The sequence below is a fragment of the Chlorocebus sabaeus genome, chromosome 11 (assembly GCF_047675955.1).
Source record: "Chlorocebus sabaeus isolate Y175 chromosome 11, mChlSab1.0.hap1, whole genome shotgun sequence".
Classification (NCBI taxonomy): Eukaryota; Metazoa; Chordata; class Mammalia; order Primates; family Cercopithecidae; genus Chlorocebus; species Chlorocebus sabaeus.
In genome coordinates, this window is record NC_132914.1 from 117884100 (window position 1) to 117902913 (window position 18814).

General features: G+C 48.3%; 1 protein-coding gene across 2 annotated transcripts; it reads left to right on the top strand.

Moving 5' to 3' along the window:
- The first annotated feature begins 2446 nt into the window (after window positions 1-2446).
- MLEC (malectin) lies at window positions 2447-17453 on the top strand. Of its 2 annotated transcripts, XM_008004965.3 has the most exons (5): window positions 2447-2829; window positions 9407-9585; window positions 10141-10317; window positions 10412-10469; window positions 11988-17453. In XM_008004965.3, exons 1-5 carry the CDS (start codon window positions 2589-2591, stop codon window positions 12215-12217), a joined length of 885 nt encoding a protein of 294 aa, XP_008003156.1. In that variant the 5' UTR covers window positions 2447-2588; the 3' UTR covers window positions 12218-17453. The 2 variants fall into 2 exon arrangements, with proteins under 2 accessions (XP_008003156.1, XP_072877250.1); XM_073021149.1 differs by lacking the exons at window positions 10141-10317; window positions 10412-10469 and having other exon boundaries at window positions 2472-2829; window positions 11988-17376.
- Window positions 17454-18814: the final 1361 nt, after the last annotated feature.

The window sequence follows — 18814 nt, forward strand, 5'->3', positions numbered from 1 at the left end:
GTCTTGAGGATGAAATAAACATGAGCTCCTGGTGGCAATGCAATCCGTGAGTGGTACATGGGCTCTGCAGGCTCACTACCTGGGAGGGGGGAAGTCCCATCACCAGTACTTGTGTTTCTGTTCCCCATTTGCACCACACCCCTCCTTTGAGGGTAACTGAAGCCTCTGAGTTGTCAAGATCCTAAAAAGATGACAGTTTGGGCCGGGCGCGGTGGCTCAAGCCTGTAATCCCAGCACTTTGGGAGGCCGAGACGGGCGGATCACGAGGTCAGGAGATCGAGACCATCCTGGCTAAATCAGTGAAACCCCGTCTCTACTAAAAAATACAAAAAAATAGGGGGGCGAGGTGGCGGGTGCCTGTAGTTCCAGCTATAGGGAGGCTGAGGCAGGAGAATGGCGCAAACCCGGGAGGCGGAGCTTGCAGTGAGCTGAGATCCGGCCACTGCACTCCAGCCTGGGCAACAGCGCGAGACTCCCTCTCAAAAAAAAAAAAAAAAAAAAAAAAGATGACAGTTTGAGGGAGAGAAGAGTAAAATTAGAAACCCCAAGAGGCCAGGTGTGGTGGCTCACCCCTGTAATCCCAGCACTTTGGGAGGCTGAGGCCGGCGGATCACGAGGTCAGGAGATGGCGATCATCCTGGCCAACATGGTGAAATCCGGTCTCTAATAAAAATTTAAAAACTAGTTAGGCGTGGTGGCACGCGACTGTAGTCCCAGCTACTCAGGAGGCTGAGGCAGCAGAATCGCATGAACCCGGGAGGCGGAGGTTGCAGTGAGCGGAGATTACACCACTGCACTCCAACCTGTCGATAGAGCGAAACTGTCTCCAAAAAAGAAGGGAAAAAAAAAAAAAAAAAAGAAACACCTTTGACAGGAAACATGTCTATGGGAGGAAGTAAGGCCAGATGCTTGCAAAATACGGGGGGAAAGTGAGACCGGGAGGGAACACTTCCAAAAGTTACCCCCGTGGGGTCTGAATTTGGGGCCGGGGGAAGGAATTTGGGTGCATTTAGATCCACCACTGATAGTCCGTATTTTGGCACCCTGTTTTGTTCCTGTATAGCACTTACCACTGTTCTAACTAAACAATTTCATTACGGGTTGTGCAAAGTCTGATTCTCATGCGGGACCCCAGGTGTGTTTTTTGTTCATGTAGCACAAAGCTCGTTGCCTAAGTAGCAGGTAGGATTGTCAGATAAAATATAAGAAGTCCAGTTAAGTTTGAATTTTAATAAACAGTGCATTTATTTTAGTATAAGTGGGTCCCATTTGCTTATCTGAAATTCAAATATAACTGGGCTTCTCATACTTTATCTGCCAAATCTGACACCCTAATAGTAGGGACTTGATACATTTTTTTCCTTTTAGGGAGAATTTCTAAATCGACCAGTATTTATTTATTTATTTATTTATTTATTTATTTATTTATTTATTTTTGTCTTGACTCTGCCCTACACTTGCGGTGCGACCCTTTGGCAACATTCAGTCTCTTTCTGGGCCTCAGTTTCCCCATCGGAAAAATGGGAATTTGAACAGCGACCGAAGCGCAGGGATCGCCAGTGTGGGAGAGCTCCAGGTGAACTGTGAAGGTGCAGGGAGGTAGCGCGAGCCATGTCTGTGCGGGACGGTCCCGGCCTTCAGTCTGCGAACCGCCGGCAGCCACTCCAGCCAGCGCCTAGGGCGCCCCGGTCCCGCCCCTACGCCACGGAGGCCGGCCAGAGGCTGTCGCCATGGCGACGCGGGCAGCCTGGCGCCCCCACGCTCACAAAGCCACGCGTTTCCGCTGCGTTGGAGCCTTCTCATTGGACGGCCGTCTGGACGCTACCACCCGCCCAGAGCCCGCTAAGGGGAGGGGGCGGGGCCTTATCCTCGTGGGACTCGTTCCCTGGAGAACTGTGTCCGCGGCCTCCCTGGGAAAGCATGGGTCGTCTCCCTCACGCGGGGAAAAGGACTGAGTCTCTTAGGTCTGGAGAGTGTCCATTGCTTCTCCTACTAGAATTTATGCTCACGCTTCTCCCTGAGAAAAGAGGGGGCGGGAAAGTCGGCCACGCCCCCTCCAGAGCCCATTTGGTCTCAAGAGCGGGAGCACCGGAAGTGCTGGCGACGTGTCAGTGCGCCCTACCCTAAACCTTCCTCCCCAGGCCACCTTTCCCATTCAGCTGTGGGATTCCGGGGCCGCCTGGGCGCTGCACCCGCCACTTCCGCATCGAACCGCCGCTTCAACCGAACTCACTCCCTCTGCGCGCGCTCCATCTCGTGCCCGACTGCTGGGCCGGCGCCTGGGAGAAGCCACGCCCTTTCCCGCGCCTGACATCCAATGAACGGGCGCTTCCCGGCGGGGTGGTGGGTAATTAATGAGGGCCTGGCGCTGATTGGCTGCAGGGTCGTGGCCGGGGGCGGGCGGCGGGGTAGGTTGTCCCTGAGGTGGGAGGCGGTACCCGTGGCTGAGAAGAAGGAGGCCTGAGAGCGACATGTCCCCGGCGACTCAGGCGGAGCGGTTCGTGGCGCTGTTTTTCTGAGTCCGGGGTGGCCTGGCAGCCGGCCGAGGACGAGGGTCGGCGGGGGCTGCCCCCGTGGTGGTGGCCGCCATGCTGGGAGCCTGGACGGTTGAGGGAACCGCTGTGGCGCTCTTGCGACTGCTGCTGTTGCTGCTGCCGGCGATCCAGGGACCGGGGCTCGGCGTGGCCGGCTTGGCCGGCGTGGCTGGCGCGGCGGGGGCCGGGCTGCCCGAGAGCGTCATTTGGGCGGTCAACGCGGGCGGAGAGGCGCATGTGGACGTGCACGGGATCCACTTCCGCAAGGACCCTTTGGAAGGCCGGGTGGGCCGAGGTGAGAATCCCCCTGCCGAGCCGCGGGATCCGGGGCCTGCTGTGCTGGGCGCAGCCGGCCGGGGGCTACGGGCCCCGAGCCCCTTTCGACCCTGGGGCCGCGTCTCTGGAGCGAAGTTTCTCTCTGCAGCTTCCTCGGGGCCCCGCTCTGAGCTCAGGCCTGGCACTGGCTCCAGGGTACCTAGAGTCATACAGGCAGAGAGTTGGCGAGAAGTTAGTTATATTTGGATTTCTCATCCTGCATTTTCTCAACCCCTCACTCCCATCCAAGCTGGGAGAGAAATGACGAAGGCGGCCTTTTGCCACCTCCAGGCCTCGCGGGTTGTAGGTCATGGGTGCCCCTGCTTCTCCTGGCGAGACAGTTCTTGGGAGATTCTTGTCGACCCAGGAATCGGCCGCTTTCCTTGCCCCTTCTGCAGGAGCGGGGCTTGATTCTTAGCCAGAATAGGAAGGAATCTTCGAAGAGGATGGGCCAGGAAAGTTTGATTGTAGCCTGCTCCCCCGCCCTCTTTTCGAGCGAAGAATATGTGTGCTTAAAAGTAGAATCTGCAGGCCGCCCCCAGAGGGTGGTTCTATCGAAGCCATCTGGCACGTGAGGCTGGTGGCTGTGGGTGAACTGGGTCAACCAGTGTAAGAATCCGAATGGTCTCTCAGAGAATGCTTACAACCTCCCCTAGGTGAGCCTGAGAGTTCTAATTCCAGCTTAGGGGGAAAATGATTGATTTGTTGGGCAACAGTGGTTTTTAACAGAGCCGCTCCCTTCCCAAAGTTAGTGTGTGTCAGAATTGCCAGGGCAGCTGCTTAAAAATGCAGATTCCTAGTCTCCACTCGAAATCGATTATAGTAGATTGAGCTTTTTTGCTGGGACCCAGGTTTCTGCACCAGGGGCTTGTGATGTAGGTTGCCCCGAGACCACTGTTTTGGAAGATCTGCTTTATAATCTTTGTTTCTTCTGTAGGAGGGATTGGAAAACAGGTTTCAGAAGGAAGTTCTTTGCTTCATGTGTTGGAAGGAGATTGACGCTGTACACCGGGGTCAGAGGCAGCCAGATTGGCAGTATGCCACCTGCAGACAACCAGGAGACAGACTCACTCTTCACTTTCTCTCCCTCTTTTTCTGCGATGCCCAGATTTGGCTCTTGCTTTTACTAAAGGAGTTAGTTCTTCCCAAGTCGATGGCAGTGTTCTGAAGTTTGTTATATTAAGGAGTGTATTGCCTTTCACACATGTGAGGGTCTTGGGACACAGGGCTGTTTTCTGAAGTTCTATGTTTGTCTTGGAATTTGTTGAGCCCTGGCATGTAGATCACAGTAGCCTGGGTTCAGCTGACTCAGGGCTCCAGTCTTTAGCAGCGGTAACAGCAGCCAAAGCCAGACTTTATAGCAGGAGGTTATTACTATCTCTATCCTAGACCCTTCCTCTTTGTTCACGAGCGTGGGCAGGGAGGAAGGAGCCCTTGAGGAAACTAGACTGTTTGTGGACTTTGTCTCTTGAGATAGCTGTGGTAAGGGCACTGAGCGGATGGTTTCTTTTCACTTAGCAGATACCAGGCCTTACATTGGTTACATCGTCCTATTTGGTCTGTTGTGCAGAGGATAAAGCTGAGTAAGACCACACAGGTTTAGTTCCCAGATACTGCCCTTACTCAGAAATTCTGGTTTTAATTTGCTAATGCAGGTGGTGTGTGTGTGTGTGTGTGTGTGTGTGTGTGTGTGTTTCTTTGGCCTGGTCAGCAGTCAGCCAAGATCTCTGTCCTTGGGTTATTGGCTCATGGTTGCAGTTCCTTGGGAGGAGTTTATTGTAGCAGGTAAAATTACATGAGACCTACCAAAGCTCGTGTGTACTGGAGTCCTATTTTGGACACTGGCCCTTGGGGAATTGTATAAATGAAGGTTCCCGGCTAAGGTTCCCCTCTCCATTCTACCAATCTGGGTAAGAATTGGAGCAGTATTAAGGCATAGATGGGGAATGGGAGGTGGCGCTTGTCAGCTGCAGTTTGGACCAGCTTGTTGCAATATTGCACTTACCAGGTTCCTGAGAAAGGCATTTTGCTGGCTTTAGATCAGGGCTGAGATGTGCGTAAGCTTGCACTCTCAGGAGGCAGCTCTCTCTATACTAAGGAGTTAATTGCACCAAGGAAAGCCCAGCTATTCACGCTGCCTTTCTTCTGGGCCTGCTTGGATAAGGGTGTGCCAGGTATTTGGAGACCCTTGCCTCGTGCAGCTATTTACACTGATTGCAGTAGGAACTGTATGCCTTATTTCTTTTCCCACCTGCCTGTGATACTGTTTCCAGCATGCTGAGAAAAGTTGATTTTATGTTGAATGAATTCAGGTATTTGTTACTAAGTTAGTCCAGATAAGGGTTTGGTTTTCTTTTGAACTTGCTGTTTCTGTATAGTTTCTTTGTAGTTCAACATTCTTGTAATTGTGTGTGGCCCAGGGCACGTAGTGGCTTATGCTTTCAAAAGCAGTTCAAAATATTTATTGAATTTCATTTTTGCCTTGAGGATAACTAGTGCTTACAGCCTGGGAAAGGCTTTTTCAGCCTGTGTGCTTCCACAGATGGGAGCACCACTACAGAAAGTGGTGGTTTAGAAGCATTCACATTGGGGTTTTGGTATCAGGCACATTCCAGGGGTTTTATTTATTTACTTAAAATTTTTTATTTTGTTTTTTATTGTAGACACAGGGGTCTCTCTATGCTGCCCAGGCTGGTCTTGAACTCTTGTCCTCAAATGATCTTTCCACCTTGGCCTCCCAAAGTGCTGGGATTACAGGCGTGAACCATCGCGCCTGACCATGTTCCAGATTTGTAACTTGGTCATTCTGAGTTCCTCTTCACTCTGACTAGGAAAAGACCTGGTTATTTGACCTGAGGGCATAGAATTTTGCTTGAATTTAGGGAAGGCTATTTCCTCTTCATAGAAAGATACCTGCTAAAGTTGCTCAGCCTTAAGAAACTTGCTTTGCGTCTCTGAGCCTTGTTTTCCTTCTCAAAAAAAAAAAAAAAGCTCTCATGCTTTAGACATCTCTGATAAGGCTGTAAACTCTCCTGTCCAGAGTAGGTTAAAGTGTCTCTGTCACTTTTTTTTTTTCCTTGATGACCTTTTACATGGAATTAAAAATAGGGCAGAGCATGGCTCCAGAGGGGGAAAAAGCAGGCTGGGTACCAGAGCCTATTTGGTTGCTAATGCTGTAACCGTAAGGAAGACCCTTTCCTGGGCTGCCTGCCTTTCAGCCGGGGAAGGATTTGGCTTTGGGGAGATAAGAGCTTGAAAGATGGGATGAGAGAGGAGTCACTGCTGCCTCTGATTTGCTCAAAGCCATGGGATTTGTTTAGAATTCTCTACCTCTACTGTCACCTAACAGGCAGTCTTCATCTGCAGGCCCTCCAAGTAGTAGAAGTTCACAGGGAGAAAATTTAGGTCCCCGAATCCATGGGTTCCCTGTCTCAGCCCATTCAGAACAATTCTTTAGGTACTGGCCTCACTTGAGAAAGAAGTGATCCAGAAGAACAGTCCAGTGACCAGGAGATCTGAGGGTGGGGTGGGGAGTGACGCTAGAGCACCAAGGGGAGCTCTACAGCTGTGTTATGGAGGACGGACTTCTGCTCATTCTGGCTTTCCCGCTCTTGTGGTTCCCAGTTGCAGTTTTCCAGTTAGTTTTATTACTTCCTTTTCTTTTGATCCATTCCCTAAACTCCCTTGAGTGGAGACATTTATTTAGTGCTTATCACATGCATATTCTTGCCTGGCTAGCATACCCATGTTTCTGTGTCTCTCTGTGTGAGGCATTGTATTGAGCTCTTTATACAGATTGTTTTATCCTTACCACAATGCTGTGGGATAGGTGGTGTCCCCATTTTATAGGTGAGAAAACAGACCTAGAGAAAAAACTTGTTCAGCGACCCTTTGTGTCTGTCTTTTCCTGAACCCTGTGCTGAATTCTCCAAGGAGTCTAGTTACTACATTGTCTAAAACTAAGAAAGAGTAGCCATAATGTAGGCCGTTCGGCCCGCTTCCTTTTTGGTCAACTGAGTTATATTATGCCAATTGCAGCAGTATGCTGACTGTCCACTTCATTGTATTTTAGAGAAATCTGTTTCGCTGTGAATGCATAAAGGCTAAGGAGGGAAGAAAAATCCTTATTTGCTGCTGCATCTCTTGGGACTCGGGCAAATTCAACTTTGCATGTGGCAGATCTCTTGGGAAAGCCACTTGGGCTTTAAAGGGAAATATTTTAAAGGTAATTCCAAGGTTGTTAAGTAATTTTTATTCACATGGTTGAGTTTTCTTCGCTGTGGGACTGAGACTGCCACAGATTACATTACTGTCAGTTTCTCACTTTTTCCACTTGGCAAGAGAAAAAAAAAGATTCGGCCTGGCGTGGTGGCTTATGCCTGTAATCCTAGCACTTTGGGAGACCGACGCGGGTGGATCACCTGAGGTCAGGAGTTCAAGACCAGCTTAGCTAACATAGCAAAACCCCATTTCTACTAAAAATACAAAAAATTAGCCAGGTGTGGTAGTGTACACCTGTAATTCTAGCTACTTGGGAGGCTGAGGCAGGAGAATCCCTTGAACCTGGGAGGTGGAGGTTGCAGTGAGCCGAGATTGTGCCATTGCACTCCAGCCTGGGCAACAAGAGCGAAACTCCGTCTCAAAAAACAAACAAAAAACTCTCTGCACATGCACACAATTTTCTGTGTATCTATAAATCAAATGTAGTTAATGTTCCAGATGTGTAAGGATCATGGTCCTCATGGAAGAAGGAAATTCTTAGCGCTCAGTTGGAAGAGAAATAGCAGTCTTTCAGTCTTCATAGATTTGTATCCCAGGGCAGTGGTTTTCCAAGGCTGGAAAGGAGGGGGAGCATGTTAGCAGTACATCCTTTGTACGCATTGCTCAGTTACTTTTCTTTGATTTCTTGAGGAGAAATAGGAAGAAAAAAGTCTGAAGACAAAGTGCAATGAGTTTCCTGTTCCATTGTCTCATCGGTTCATCTGATCTCGTGGCTAATGTCACTTACAGGAACCGTTAACAGTTATGTTTATTTTTTTGAGGTCTTGACCTCAGCCACTGGGTCTTTTTGTTAATCTTTTACCTTTTGCCATGTCCTCTCCCTTGCTGGTGATTCAGAAGATAAGGCTCTGGGGATGACAGCCCCTGGCCGTCTCCCAAAGGATCGAGTTGCCAGATATCTTCATGGTCACCATGTGAGATTGGAAGGCAGTCTTGAAATCTTAATTTCATGCGGGAGGAGAGACTACATGACTGCTACATCTGTAGTTGGGAAAGTATATTTATGGAGCACTGGAAAGCCTTGCTGTGTTTATAGGATAAAGGAGTCAGGCTACTCTCTGGAGGAAGCAGAACTATTTATCTCTGAGACTGAAATGTGATATCTTATATTTGCACAAAAAAGATTTGGCCTGGCGCGGTGGCTCATGCCTGTAATCCTAGCACTTTAGGAGGCTGATGAGAGTGGATCACCTGAGGTCAGGAGTTTAGTTTGTTGTGCGAGAGGAAGAAGAAAACATATATACAACTGTCTTATACCAAGGCTGGGAGAGGGCCGGGGGCAAGAGAGGTTTTCTACTCTTCTGATACTGACCCGAGGTAAGTAACTTTTTACTTTTACCCTCTCTCATTCCTTGTCAGTTTGTGAAATGTGAAAGGTGACTCCCCTAGGACTTGGACATCTTAGGCCGATTGTCTTTCCCTGCAGGATGCTCTGGCCTTGACAGAATGGCATGGCTTCACTGCTTTGCAGGCACCTCCTTCATTGTCATTTGTTCATTCAGCAAACTGTATGAGTGGTGACTGTGTGCCAGGTCCCGTGCTAGGCACTGGAGGTGCAGTAGTAACTTTTTTCTCTACTGTTGGTTTATCTAAGTGAATGTTCAAGTGAGTAGGTGAGGGAGAGTTTTGTGAGTCTGTGGGAAGTAAGGAAATTAGCATCACACCTTTCTTTTGTATGCCTGTTTTTACCAGCTTTGGAACTTTTTGAATGAAAATTATAAAAAAAAAAATGCAACAACTAAAGCTGGAATTGTATTAGTAAGGACAATGAAGAATGACTTTCCGAAGCAGATATCCTGTTTGTTTTAGACTCTGGGCTTTTCTGAATGAGAGAAAACATTCTTTGAACTTGATCATCTTGTATGGAGTTCCTGGCTATCCCCTTTGTTTTAGGAGGTTTCTCTGAAGCCCTCTGTCTTGGGGAACCAGGCAGCTGCAACACAGCACTTTCTTCTGATAATGAGTTAGACTTGTTCTCCATAGAGTCAGGGGGAAAAAGTCATTTTAATGTGCTTTTAGAAAGTTCTGCTCTGAGGTTTTTAGGGGCTGTTGGCCTGATTCGTGTTTAATTTCTTTCATTTTACTCTTCCATAGTAATGGCTGTATGATTCCTGCCTTTGTTGGAGCTCTGTTTGGAGCCAGGTGCAGAGTGGGTGGCCCTTTATATGGAGAGGGTTATTAGCATTGCCCTGGAAATGCCTCTGGCTGTTCTGAGGTCTTTGCTCTTCTTTTGTGTCTTGCCTCTGATGTGCTTTCTCTTTGTCTTTTGTCCTCAGCCTCAGACTATGGCATGAAACTGCCAATCCTGCGTTCCAACCCTGAGGACCAGATTCTGTATCAAACTGAGCGGTACAATGAGGAGACCTTTGGCTATGAAGTGCCCATCAAAGAGGAGGGGGACTACGTGCTGGTCTTGAAATTTGCTGAGGTCTACTTTGCACAGTCCCAGCAAAAGGTGAGGCCTAGTCAGGCTGCTGCTTGACCAGTGGGACATTGCTGCTCTTGGACAATCCACTATTATGGGGATAGAGAGTGTGAGAGCCTCTCCAGAAAGGAAGAACAGATGAGCTCTAGAGAAGCACGTTCCATAGTCCACAAGGCTGCACTTGCCTTGGGGGTTAGTGACAGAAAGCAAAGCCAGAATCCTTGTTTTGGTAACTAACGGATCCTGTTAAGGCCCTCCTGGCTACTTCCCTCCATGGTTTGCCACACCTTCTTGCTTTTAGCCTTATTTTTCCTCTGTCCCTTCCTGTGAATTTCCTTCTTCCTATGCTAAGCTTGTTTGTTTGTATTCTTTGTTCCTTAAAACCAGTATAAGACCTCCTGGGCAGCGAAGGAATATGGCTTTGATTTGACCCGAGTTAAGGATGCTAGCCACCCTGGATATCCAGACCTATCATTTCTTAAATTATTTTTGAACTTGAAGCCCAAAAAGGTGCATGATGCCCAACTGCTTGAAAGGATGTAAAGTTCATGGTTTTGACATTGTTTCCTTTTCTTATCCTGGAAGGTATTTGATGTACGATTAAATGGCCATGTCGTGGTGAAGGACTTGGATATCTTTGATCGTGTTGGGCATAGCACAGCTCACGATGAAATTATACCTATGAGCATCAGAAAGGGGAAGCTGAGTGTCCAGGGGGAGGTGTCCACCTTCACAGGGAAGCTCTACATTGAGTTTGTCAAGGTAATTCCCCTATTCTGTCCATTGCTGAAGAGAGTGGGTACAGGGGAAGTTGTTTGCTGCTGTGTGGGGTTGACTACTGTTTCCCTTTTCCTAGGGGTACTATGACAATCCCAAAGTCTGTGCACTCTACATCATGGCTGGGACGGTGGATGGTAAGTTGTGTTTTGACCTGCTTTTTTGACTTGGGTGGAAGGATATGGTTGAGGAAACCCTTGGGAGGTAATTGAGCTGATCACTATTTTGGAAACACTTAAAGCTAAATTGTAGGGGATCGGCCGGGCGCGGTGGCTCAAGCCTGTAATCCCAGCACTTTGGGAGGCCGAGACGGGCGGATCACGAGGTCAGGAAATCGAGACCATCCTCGCTAACCCGGGGAAACCCCGTCTCTACTAAAAAATACAAAAAACTAGCCGGGCGAGGTAACGGCGCCTGTAGTCCCAGCTACTCGGGAGGCTGAGGCAGGAGAATGGCGTGAACCCGGGAGGCGGAGCTTGCAGTGAGCCGAGATCGCGCCACTGCACTCCAGCCTGGGCGATGAAGCGAGACTCCGTCTCAAAAAAAAAAAAAAAAAAATTGTAGGGGATTCAGAGTCAGTTGCATAAGGATGAAGTATAACATGGTACTAGCCGCAAGCTTTGGAGTCAGGTCTACATATATCTTGTTGCTGTCATTTAATCGGATGTTTGTCTTGGATGGATGTTTCTAATTTCCCGATAAATTGGGATTAATAATGGTACCTATTGGTGTACCCTGACCTTTGTAGTCATTTGGGATCATCTAAAACCTGTCCTTATTTTGTTTGTTTGACATCTCTTTCCTAGGGGGAGAAAAGGTAAAAGGAGGAGTCCTGTAGGGTTTTGGTATGCTCGGAAAGATTCCAGCATTGCTGGACTGCACTGGGACAAAACTTCCTTTATTTATGTCTCCTTATCCTTGGGATCAAGTCTTAGAGTGTATCTCTTTCTCAGGGTTTAGATTCTCCTGGCTGCCAGCATCTCAGGCTGATTTTTGCAGAGAAAGCTGCGTCTTTGTGACATTTCTCCCCCATTCCACCTCTGTACCTTTTCCCAACTTATCTTGAATGCACTTAGGATTTCATCCTATTGTCTTGATGTCCTCCAAATGCTGATATTATGACATCTAGGAGGATGGATGTCTTACCACCAAACAGACCTGTGTTCAAGTCCCTGAGGAGGAGGCAGGACAGAGGGACAGTGTGTGCTGGGAACCCAGAACCCTCTGGGTCAGCTTTTCTTCAATTGTTGTGTGAATCAAAAGGGAATGTGGGCTTGTGGGAGGAGGCGGGATTTGGAGAGGTTAAAGTTTAGGCATCGGGTCATTGTCCCTGTCCAGTCTGGTCATCTTGGGGCTCTGTCAAAGTAGAGCAGAAGGTGAGAGAGTGAACCTCCCTATGAGCAGGGCTTTTTCTACAACAGGTGAGACAGTGAGCCTCCCTATGAGCAGGGCTTTTTCTACTTCCTAGTTAAATCTCAGGCTTTTGCAGGACTCTACTGTTCTGTAGACCAGAGGCTATTTCTGCTACTTCTGGTCTTTTCTCTGGACCTGGGCTCACTCACAGGAATCTCTTTATTGTGGCTTATTTGCTGCTTTTAAGGGTCTCTCTTACTTACATGCTATGGGTCTTAACAGTGTTTTCTTCCTTGTGTTAGATGTACCAAAGCTTCAGCCTCATCCGGGATTGGAGAAGAAAGAAGAGGAAGAAGAAGAAGAAGAATATGATGAAGGGTCTAATCTCAAAAAACAGACCAATAAGAACCGGGTGCAGTCAGGCCCCCGCACACCCAACCCCTATGCCTCGGACAACAGCAGCCTCATGTTTCCCATCCTGGTGGCCTTCGGAGTCTTCATTCCAACTCTCTTCTGCCTCTGCCGGTTGTGAGAACAAATGACCATCCTGAACAGGGTGGAGGGGTGTGGGAAAGAAACCAGCCATATTGGTTTTGGTTTCTATATTTTTCACAATGATTAATGAAAAAAAAACAAAGACAAAAAAAAACACCAATTAAAGGAGACAAAAAGAGGCAGAGCGAGTAGAGAGCAGCCCTCATTCACCACCTGGTCCCAGACCTGCTTAGGTCCTCGTCCTCTCTTTGTGGCTGGCTCCCAGCCGTCTCTTTCCTCTTGGGGATACTTAGGATAAACTGGATCCTTCCTGCTCAAGGATCCTCGTTTGTACACCTAGTGGAAAGGACTCTGAACTCAGAGGAGTCACTGTTCCTTTTTTTAGGTTAGAAATTAACAGCAGGGAAATGCCATCTTATTACCTGAGATGACCAGCACTGGGAGTTAGGTATGTTCTGAAGTTATGTCTAGATAAGACTTCAGATGTCCTGGGATCGAAAGAATGTGTATGAAGGGGTGGAAAAGTAGGGAGATTAAAAAAAAAAAAAAGAAAATGCTTCCTTATCTGGAAGCCTTTCTGGATTAATCCAGTGATGGTCCCACCTTTAGTGTTGAGCTTTGTCATTGCTTGTCTCCGTGGCATGTGCCAGTTATAGACTGTCCGGCATCCAAGACGATTAGGTTATGTTGGGTCCTCAGATCGCCTCTGACTTGTTACCACAACAAATCATTTTGATTTCAGTGCCTGTTGGGGACTTGATTTCTTCTCAGTTTGTTTGTTTGTTTGTTTCCTTAATCTGGCTCATTTGAAATTTCTTCTCCCTCTCAACCATCCCACTAAGTTATACCCAAGAAGGGAAGGAGACACGGGGATTTGGGGTTCTCTGCTTGAATGTCTTCTCCTTTACCACCTCACCTTGTTGGTACCTCCCTCCCTGGATCTCTGAGCCAGCAGCCAGGAGGACCTGACCCAGCAGTTCTTTACTGGCCCCTTTGTAGGGTCTTGCTGCCAGGGGGCAGGGATGCTTTCCAGCCTGCAGCAACAGAACACTTGACCTTAAAAGTCTCTTCTGGTCTTTGGATTAGAAAAGGCTTATGTTAGCATAGCTTAAGAGCAACCTCAGAGACTTGAGCCCTACTAACTGACCACTGTTCAGAGTGTCTGGTATCTGATGTTCATTTATTCCCATGTTCTTGTGTGTCACAGTTCAGCCAGTTTTGGTTTATGCCTAGAGCTACTTCAAGGAACTAGACTAATTAGCTATATAGGCCCAGTGACGCTTCTTATTGATCTTAATAGTATGCCCCTCCTTCCCCTATCCTTTCATTTCCCTGTCCAAGTAGCAGTCAGGTTCTTGGTGTGATGGGACTGAAAGAATTCCAGTCAGCCAGAGCCTTGGCAGCTCTGAAGCTAACCTTAGCATCTTAAGTGTCGGTCTTAAATTCCCTGAAAAAATTTCTGTAGGAAATGAAGCTTCCCTAGTCCCCTCCTTTCTGGTCACCGTCATCCATTTCCCAGTTAGGGCAACAATGAAGGAGGACCCAGCCAAGCTAAAAGGAATTTTGTGGATGGGAGACAGCAGGATTAGCTTCAGCTTGGGCTGGAGCAGTCAATATAGGATCTCAGGCCAGGCCCATTTTTCTAGAATGTGTTTAATTTTGAGTTTGCTTTATTAGATATGTTTTTTAAGAGCTCTATATATTTGAACTGTTCCTTATGTGACAAAATAGGTAGCTCTTGGGCTCATGTCCTGGGTTTTGGCTCTTTAATGATTACTCCAGGCCAGCATTTAGTCATTTGAGAATTGTAGCCTGTTGTTTTTGCTGTGACTTGGGTCTCAGTGCTGGGGTGTTGAGTCAGGCAGCTGGAGGGTTGTGGCCTGAGGCTGCAGTCAGAGGTACACTTCCCATAGTGCTTCACATAGCTCCCCTGCTTCTAAAGGATAAGGTACTGTAGCCTTTGTCTTCGGGACCACCTGCCTGGGGCAGTGGACATCCTAACTAAATAGGCTTCTGGCAGTAGCTTTGGTTCCTGTCCCATCAAAATTCCCCAAAGCCACTGTCATTGGATTAGTCAAGATGAAGGAGGAGGACTGGCTGCCTCCATTTTGCCTTGTTTGTTAGTTTGCCTGGGTCTGTCTGAGGAAGGAGGGGGTCCCACCTTCCAACTCAACACATCCCTTCAGTGACTCAGCGTCTCAGAAGGAAGCCCTGACTCCTGGGGCCGTTTCCTAATGGTACTGTAAGCCAAGCAGCCTTGCTTCTGCCTCTGTTTCCAAGCCCACCCTTTTCCCCTGAGCTCAGGGTTAGGGATGGGCGCTTTCCTCTCTGGTTGTGTCCGAAAGGAAGGAACATCTTTCTATGGCTAACAAAAACTAAAGGGGAAGTGAGGAAACAGGAAGAAGTATGGTGGGGGCTGGGGTAGACTCCCCTGGAGCCAAGCCTATCCAGTTAACAAGAGCTGCCTGGGGCTGGCCACAGCTGGCTCATGATGCTGAACTTGAAAGTGTTTTTGTTTTTGTTTTTGTTTTGTGGCTCCTCCAAGATACAGGTACATGAAGTTTAGGTTAGAGGGGTGGGATTATTTTTATTTTTGTACTGTATATGTCAAGAATTACTCTGTTGTTCACCTTTTGCTTTTTGCACTGTTTGTTCCCCTATCTGCATTTTGAGCTTAGTGCTAGGACTGAGAGGCTGCACCACAGGGAATGCATGGGAGGTGGTGAGGCGTGCGTGGAGGAGAGGCCCGGGCTCCTCTACTGGATCTACACTCTGTCCTAGGTTTTTAGATCTCACTGAGCCCAGCTGGCTGAAAACTAGGACAGTCAGGGTGAAACTTCTTTGGCAGAAGTGTGGCCTGAGTTGAATTTCTGGGAGGGTGATGCAGATGTCTGCTGCAGAGATTGGCTGAGAGTTCTGCAGTCTAGCTTTGAGGCCAGTTGGTCTCTAATCGGACTTTTTTGGGTCTCACTCATGCTTACTGAAACATCGTGCCAAGAAACTCTGTGGGATTTGTGTCCCTTAAACCAGATTCATTTTTCTGAAAAATCTCCATTGTTGAGGAGAGGCTGCTCAGTGGACACCCTGAGTTCTTATCACTGGGAAGATAGTTTTCTTCAGGTGTCAATGGCGTTAGACTCCCAGGAAGACTAGCCCTGCCTACAGGGCCACCTGTTGGTTTGAGAGTGTGTTCGTGTTCTCTTGCTGTCACTGCCTAAGAGCTACTGGGATCATGTTAGCGGACACTTAGGCTTTGATGAGAGGGCAAAGTTTGAGTTAGGTTTACCTCCCCCTTTCTGTGTCTGGGAAATGTTTGGTCCAGCTTTAAACTGTGGTTTTGACTTATCTCTTGGGAGAAGCTTCTGTTTTAAGGAATTTCTCTTCCTTCTTATCCTGCCTCTAGCCTCTCCTGGAAAGGCCTGGCTATGGTCTCTAAAATCTCAGCTGAGAACTTCAGAAAACAGCAGCAGTATTTTCCTTTTCCTAGTGCTAACATCCCTTTCCCTAGAAATTGGCTCACCTTGGGAAACCCAGGGAAAGAATCAGCAGGTTCTCTGCCCTCCCTGGGGGTTGGGGAAGGACCTGCCCCGGTCAGCACAGTGCCTTTTCCTCTCCTGCTCTGAGCCAGGGTGGGGCATTCCCTCTAGATTCAGGTCTGGGCAGGGGTCCTATAGTCCCTGCCATGGGGCTGCTTCCCTGTCCCTTCCCTCCCCTTTACTGGCCTACTCTGGCATAATTCAAGTGTCTTCTTGCCTTGAGGATCCTTAATGGCATCAAATGGCAACATGGAATATTGTCCTCCATGCCTCTCCAAAATGACCTAGGAGAGTAGGTGAGCTTTCCAAAGTGAGAGACGAATCTTTCTTTTTTTTTTCTCCAAGGGCAGGATGGGTATGCTTTGGGCCTTCTTCTGTGGCCCCGGAGGAAGGAGAGACTGAGGCAAGGCAAAGTGATAGTACACTGAAGCAGAACCAGAAACACCCAGGAACTGTTCAGAAATCTCAGAAGAAATCTGCTTCTCTTCGATGGAAAGATATAATTAACGATCAAAGAACTCTAAGAAAATTGCAAAAAAGCCTTAATGTTCGATTTAGAAAGATCAGAGCAATTTTTCTCTTTCAGTCCAAGCTATGACTCTCTGTATTTAAACCTCTCCTGGGGCAAGAGGGCTAGATTTCCTCATTTTGTTATGAGACTAGATTGGTACCAATGGATCCGCTGCCTAGTGAGGGCGGGTTTCTTCTTTGCACCTGTGTGGCTTGCTTCCAGTCTGGCCTGTCCTTTCCAGCTGCCTTCTGTCTAGCTTACTATGGGGGGCCAGATTATCTTGATAAGAGCAGGTGATGTGGGGACTAGCTAGGTTGGCAGGAAAAGAGCAGGATGGATCTCCTGGGACGAGTTCCCCCAGGAGTATAAACACAAGGAGCCAGGATTGTGCTGGCAGCCAGGGAAACAGTAGCGCTTGTTTGAGTTGGCAGAGAGGGCCTTGGCACCTCTTGCATCCAGGCAGTCTTGTGAGATGGGGGCACATAGCACTGGGGAAAGCAGAACTCCATTCTCACCTCTATTTTGAGCTTCAGTGCTTTATTTCAGTATGAGGAAAAACAACAACAAACTGAAGTGCGCTTTCCGTCCTTTCAAAGGACAACTGTTGGGAAGGGGGAGCCGAGTTGGGAGGTAGGAGGGGAGCACTGGCAGGGAGAGACATTCTTGACTCCTCTCTTCCCTGGTGTGTTGTGATCCAGGGAATGAAAAGAAATTTGACCCTGGATTGGTTCTCTCCTTGAACTTAAGGAATGTTACCTTTTCCTTCCAAGAAGTTCTCCCAGGCTAGGACCAGCTGCCCATTCTGAGCTCAGGGCAGCCTCTTCAACCATTACTGACCTAACCTGGCTTGTCAGGAAACCAACCCCCACCTTCCACATTGGGCCTGGCTGTTCTATTCTGTATCACGTACTGGAGAGAAAGCGTCAAGTTCTTAGCCCTTGTAGCTTCTCTTCTAGTTTCCCATCCTCTCTCTGTGGAGGCCAAACCAACTCTTTGTCAGTAGCCACAACATGTATTGACAGCGGCACAGTGAGATATAATTGACGAACTTTGAACCTGGTTGGCCGGGGAAGCTGTAGGGGTGGATAGAGCTGGCTTTCCTTCTGGGCTGTCTCCATCTGACCCTACCCCTTCCATGTCCCACCCCACTCCCACCAAAAAGTACAAAATCAGGATGTTTTTCACTGTCCATTGCTTTGTGTTTTAATAAACAATTTGCAGTGACACTCTGTGTTGGGACTGAGTTTGAACTTGATTACAAAGCGTTGAAGTGATGGGGTGGGAAAAAGAAGACCCAGGGGTTCACTTGACTCCGAAGAGTTCTCCTGTGACAAGGCTGGGAACTGTTGTCCATTTAGCTGTGTGTCTTTTGCTTTTCTTCTCTCTGGGATGTTTGCTTAGGGGAATCACTCTGTAAAACCCTTCCTGGTCACTTCAACTAGCCGCACATTTAAGGACAAAAAATTTGTTTTCATTTTCACTGGAACAACTAGGCACGGACTGCCCCACTCTGAAGGCACACTGGGCCCGTTGCTGCCTCTCCTCTCCATTCCCTTAGCCTCTGTGATAACCCACGGACAAGCTAGCTCACCTAAGCCATAGGAGATTTTTCTCTGCTTGCTCCTTTTCTGGTGTTTTGTCATTGTTGACTACACATTAGGAAGAGCAGAATGGAGGAGGGATTTTTTTTCCTATAATTTATAAGCCACGTTTTACAGGTGAGGAATGTTAAGCCTTGCGTGGTGGCTTACGCCTGTTATCCTAGCACTTTGGGAGGCTGAGGATGGCAGATCGCTCGAGCCCAGGAGTTCAAGACCAGCCTGGGCAACATGGCGAAACCCTGTCTCTACTAAAAATACAAAAATTAGCTGGGCGTGGTGGTGCATGCGGGTAGTCCCAGCTACTCAGGAGGCTGAGGTGGGAGGATCACTTGAGCCCAGGAGGTCAGTGCTGCAGTGAGCTGAGATTTCGCCACTGCACTCCAGCCTGGGTGACAGAGAGCCTCTCTCACACACACAAAAAGAAACACTGAAGCTCAGAAAAGTTCAGTAACATACCCCAGACTAATTTAGTAAATGGTCAAGCCTGGGTTCAAGTCCAGTCTGTCTGCCATCAAAGCCCAAGCTCTTTAAAGCTGTGAAGATAATTACAGCTGTCCATTATTGAGTTCTTGGAATGGGCTGGGCACAATGCCCAGCATTTGTTACAGATGTTGTCTCTTATCTTCAGCAAACCAGTTGGTATTCCCCTTTAAGAGACGAAGTGACTTGCACAAGGTAGCACAACCAACAAAAGGTGGAGCTGGGGTTTTAAACCAGGACTCCTGCTCTTAATCATTACCCTCTGCTGCCATCCATTTCTTCGTGGTACTGGGTGGCATGGCTCCAGAGCCTACTTGTGGGATTTCTCCGAGTGGGAATGGAGACTGCTGGCTTGCCGGGCTGGGGAGGGGTGGAGGTGGAGGGACAGGAGTTTGGCCTACTTCTGTCGGTTATCCTGCGAAGGGCAGAATTCAGTGTACAGCTCCAAGAGTGAGGCCAGTGTTGATGGAGTCTGTTCTCAGGGCCCAAACAAGCCAGGAGGCCCA

Bases quoted from the DNA above. Each gene is read 5' to 3' on its own strand.
- MLEC (XM_008004965.3), top strand. From the start codon at position 2,589: ATGCTGGGAGCCTGGACGGTTGAGGGAACCGCTGTGGCGCTCTTGCGA. The intron at 2,830-9,406 runs GTGAGAATCCCC...TTTTGTCCTCAG, and splicing joins GGAAGGCCGGGTGGGCCGAG to CCTCAGACTATGGCATGAAA. The intron at 10,318-10,411 runs GTAATTCCCCTA...CCCTTTTCCTAG, and splicing joins TCTACATTGAGTTTGTCAAG to GGGTACTATGACAATCCCAA.